Source organism: Neopsephotus bourkii, unplaced genomic scaffold (genome assembly GCF_033783945.1).
Source record: "Neopsephotus bourkii isolate Nb327-2 ecotype Australia unplaced genomic scaffold, CSIRO-AGI_Nbou_v1 NB_647, whole genome shotgun sequence".
NCBI lineage: Eukaryota > Metazoa > Chordata > Aves > Psittaciformes > Psittacidae > Neopsephotus > Neopsephotus bourkii.
In genome coordinates, this window is record NW_026901146.1 from 6,140 (window position 1) to 9,854 (window position 3,715).

The 3,715-nt window shown below is 61.9% G+C and overlaps 1 protein-coding gene across 1 annotated transcript; it reads right to left on the reverse strand.

Annotated features, from left to right (window-relative positions):
* On the reverse strand, positions 1–2,274 carry LOC133211678 (uncharacterized). Its single transcript, XM_061352246.1, has 6 exons — positions 2,232–2,274; positions 1,832–1,919; positions 1,681–1,756; positions 1,116–1,170; positions 723–1,043; positions 1–88 (listed from the first exon to the last, which is right to left on the reverse strand). The coding sequence occupies exons 1-6, from the start codon at positions 2,267–2,269 to the stop codon at positions 1–3; spliced, it is 666 nt and encodes a 221-aa protein (XP_061208230.1). The 5' UTR covers positions 2,270–2,274.
* Between the last annotated feature and the right edge of the window lie 1,441 nt (positions 2,275–3,715).

The window sequence follows — 3,715 nt, forward strand, 5'->3', positions numbered from 1 at the left end:
TCACGCACTTCTTCTTTGGGGGGGGGGCGGCACCGCCTTGGCCTGGGCCCCGTGGGGGGTGCTCGGGGCTGCCATGGGCCTGTGCCTCCTATGGGGACAGTGGGGTATGGGGGGGGACAATGGGGGATGGGGATGTGGGGTGTGGGTATGGGATATGGGGTATGGAATATGGGGTATGGGATATGGGGTATGGGGTATGGAACATGGGGTATGGGATATGGGGTATGGAATATGGGGTATGGGATATGGGGTATGGGGTATGGAACATGGGGTATGGGGTAGGCAATATGGGATATGGGGTATGGGGCATGGGATATGGGGTATGGGGTATGTGATATGGGGTATGGGGTATGGGGTATGGTATGTGGAGTATGGGATATGGGGTATGGGATATGGGGTATGGGATATGGGGTATGGGGAATGGGATATGGGGTATAGGATATGGGGTATAGGAATATGGGGTATGGGATATGGGATATAAGGGGTATGGGATATAAGGGGTATGGGATATAAGGGGTATGGGATATATGGGCTATTTGGGGTATGGGATATATGGGCTATATGGGGTATGGGGTATATGGGGTATATGGGGTATAGGCTATATGGGCTATATGGGGTATATGGGGTATATGGGGTATAGGCTATATGGGCTATATGGGGTATATTTGGTATATGGGGTATATGGGGTATATGGGGTATGGGTCCGGGGGGCTCACTCTCACCTGGGCTCCGATGAAGGCCTCTGGGAACAGCTCTGGGGGGGCTGCAATTGAGCAGGGCCGTGGGCCCCTCCCCTCCCCATTGCCCTCTGTGTGCCCCTCCCCCCCCCAAACCCACCTCGGATCACATCCCCGGGGGGAGCGGGCGGGGGCGGCGATGCCAACAGCGCCCCCTGGCGGGGGGGAGGACACAGCGACACCCCCTCCTCCCTGCCCAGCTCCTCCCAATAGGGCTGGGGGGCGCACAGCGGGGGGCTGGGACCCCCCCGGGTCCCCTCCTCTTCCTCCTCCTCCTCGTAGGGCACCAGCTTCTGATGGGGGGGGCTGGTGGGGGAGGGGCAGCACTTTAGGGGTGCCCCCCCCTTTCATTGTGCCCCCCCCTCCATTATCTCCTACCTTGGGGTGACACCAGCGCTTGGTCCCACGTGCACAGGGTCACCAATGGGGAGGCCTGGGGGGGGGCACAGAGGGCGCCCCAATTAAGGGGGGGTCCCCATTTGATGGGAGGGACCCCAGTTGATGGGGTGCCCCCAGTTGAATAGAAGGGGTCAATTGAATAGGGGGTTCCCCAGTTGAATGGGGGGGGGACTCAATTGAGGGGGGATCCCTAATTGAATAGGGAGTCCCCAGCTAATGGGGTGTCCCCATTTGAGAGGGGGGCACCCATTGAGGGGGGTGCCCAATTGATGGGGTGTCCCCAATTGAGAAAGGGGGTCCCCAATTCAATAGGGGGGGCTCAATTGAGGGGGGGTCCTCAATTGAATAGAGGGTCCCCAATTGAGAAGGGGGGTCCCAAATTAAATAGGGGGGCTCAATTGAGGGAGGGTCCTCAATTGAATGGGGGGTGTCAATTGAGGGGGTTCTCCAATTGCGAAGCGGGGTCTCCATTGAATGGGGGGACTCAATTGATGGGGTGTCCCCAATTGAGGGGGGTCCCCAATTGATGGGGGGTCCCCATTACCTGCCCCCCCTCGCGCGCTGCTCACGCTGCTCCGCAGGTACCGGATGTACCCCAGCACATTCTCCAGCACCTGCTCCTGGGGGGGGTGTCCAGGGGATGTTATTGGGGGGCTGCTCCCCCCAATATGTGCCCCCCCATCCTCTCCCCGTACCTCGCTTTGGGGTACCCTCCTGCCGCGGGGCCATGGAACCATCCGGACCAGCTCCGGGAGCAGCGAGCGCCAGTTCCGGGGGGGGGCTCTGGGGAGGGGGGGACCAAAGGGGGGGATAATTGAGGGGGGGGGGAGGGCGATACCAAATAGGGACAATGGGGGGGGGGACAAGGGGGGGGCGATACCAAAAGGGGGAATTGGGGGGGGAACACTGTTGGAGGGGGAGACATGGGACGATACCAATAGGGGACATGGGGGGGTACATACACACACATAGGGCGATACCGATAGGGGACATGGGGGGATACGTACACACACACAGGACGATACCAAGAGGACACAATGTGGGGGGGACACAGACACCAAAGGGGGACACTGATGCCCCCCCCCAGCCCCTCACCGGCTCCTCCCCGGCAACCTCGAGCCCGGGGGCCACATCTGCGGGGCGGGGGGCGACCAGAACTGGGGGGAGAGAGGGGCTTAAATGGCTCCGGGGGAGAGGGGGGGCTCTCCAACCCTATTGGGGAGGGGGGTCTCAGGCCCTACTTGGGGGTCCCACGACCTTTGGGGGTGTCCCAGGCCCTATTAGGGGGGTTCTGGGTGCTATGGGGGGGTCTCAGGCTCCATGGAGTGCCCAGGGTCCTAGTGGGGTGTCTCAGGCTCTACTGGGGGGGTCTCAGGCTCTATTGGGGGTGCTCCGGGCCCTATGGGGGGGTCTCAGGCTATATTGGAAGGGTCTCAGGCTCTACTGGGGGTGCCCCGGGCCCTATAGGGGGGTCTTAGGCTCCATTGGGGGTGCCCCAGGCCCTATGGGGGGGTCTCAGGCCCTGTGGGGGTGTCTCAGGTCCTATGGGGGGGGTCTCAGGCTCTACTGGGGGGGTCTCAGGCTCTATTGGGGGTGCCCCGGGCCCTATGGGGGGGTCTCAGGCCCCATTGGGGGTCCCCGGTCCCTAGGGGGGTGTCTCAGGTCCTATGGGGGGTTCTCAGGCCCTATGGGGGGCCCTTAGGCCCCATTGGGGGTCCCCGGGCCCTATGGGGGGTCTCAGGCCCTATGGGGGGCTCTCAGGCCCCATTGGGGGTCCCCGGGCCCCCCGGAGGCCCCGTTCCCAGTTGGCTCCGTTCCGAGGCCGTTCCCAGCTCCGGGATTTCCCCCCCACCTCGAGAGGCCGACGCTGGCGCCAAACTGAGCAGGGAGGCGTGGCCAGAGCAGCTTAGGGCGGGGAGAGAACCGCCTCTGATTGGATGACTCCTCAGAAGGGGCGGTGCCAATCGCCCAGCGCGGGAAACACACCCCCTTCCCCCCCTTCACTCCCGCCAGTACCAACGCGGGGGGTTCATCCCATCCCAATGGGGATCCCAATGAATCCAGGGGGGTTCATCCCATCCCAATGGGGATCCCATGGGATCCAGGGGGGGTTCATCCCATCCCAATGGGGATCCCATGGGATCCAGGGGGGGTTCATCCCATCCCAATGGGGATCCCATGGGATTCAGGGGGTTCATCCCATCCCAATGGGGATCCCAATGAATCCAGGGGGGTTCATCCCATCCCAATGGTGATCCCATGGGATCCAGGGGGGGTTCATCCCATCCCAATGGGGATCCCAATGAATCCAGGGGGGTTCATCCCATCCCAATGGGGATCCCATGGGATCCAGGGGGTTCATCCCATCCCAATGGGGATCCCAATGAATCCAGGGGGGTTCATCCCATCCCAATGGGGATCCCAATGAATCCAGTGGGGGTTCATCCCATCCCAATGGGTTTCCAATGAATCCAGGGGGGGTTCATCCCATCCCAATGGGGATCCCAATGAATCCAGGGGGGGTTCATCCCATCCCAATGGGGATCCCAATGAATCCAGGGGGTTCATCCCATCCCAAT

Excerpts from the sequence above, each read along its gene's own strand:
- LOC133211678 (XM_061352246.1), bottom strand. The coding sequence starts at position 2,269 with ATGTGGCCCCCGGGCTCGAGGTTGCCGGGGAGGAGCCG. Across the intron at positions 1,920-2,231 it reads AGGTTGCCGGGGAGGAGCCG|AGCCCCCCCCCGGAACTGGC; the intron begins GTGAGGGGCTGG and ends CCCCCTCCCCAG. Across the intron at positions 1,171-1,680 it reads CAGCGCGCGAGGGGGGGCAG|GCCTCCCCATTGGTGACCCT; the intron begins GTAATGGGGACC and ends GCCCCCCCCCAG.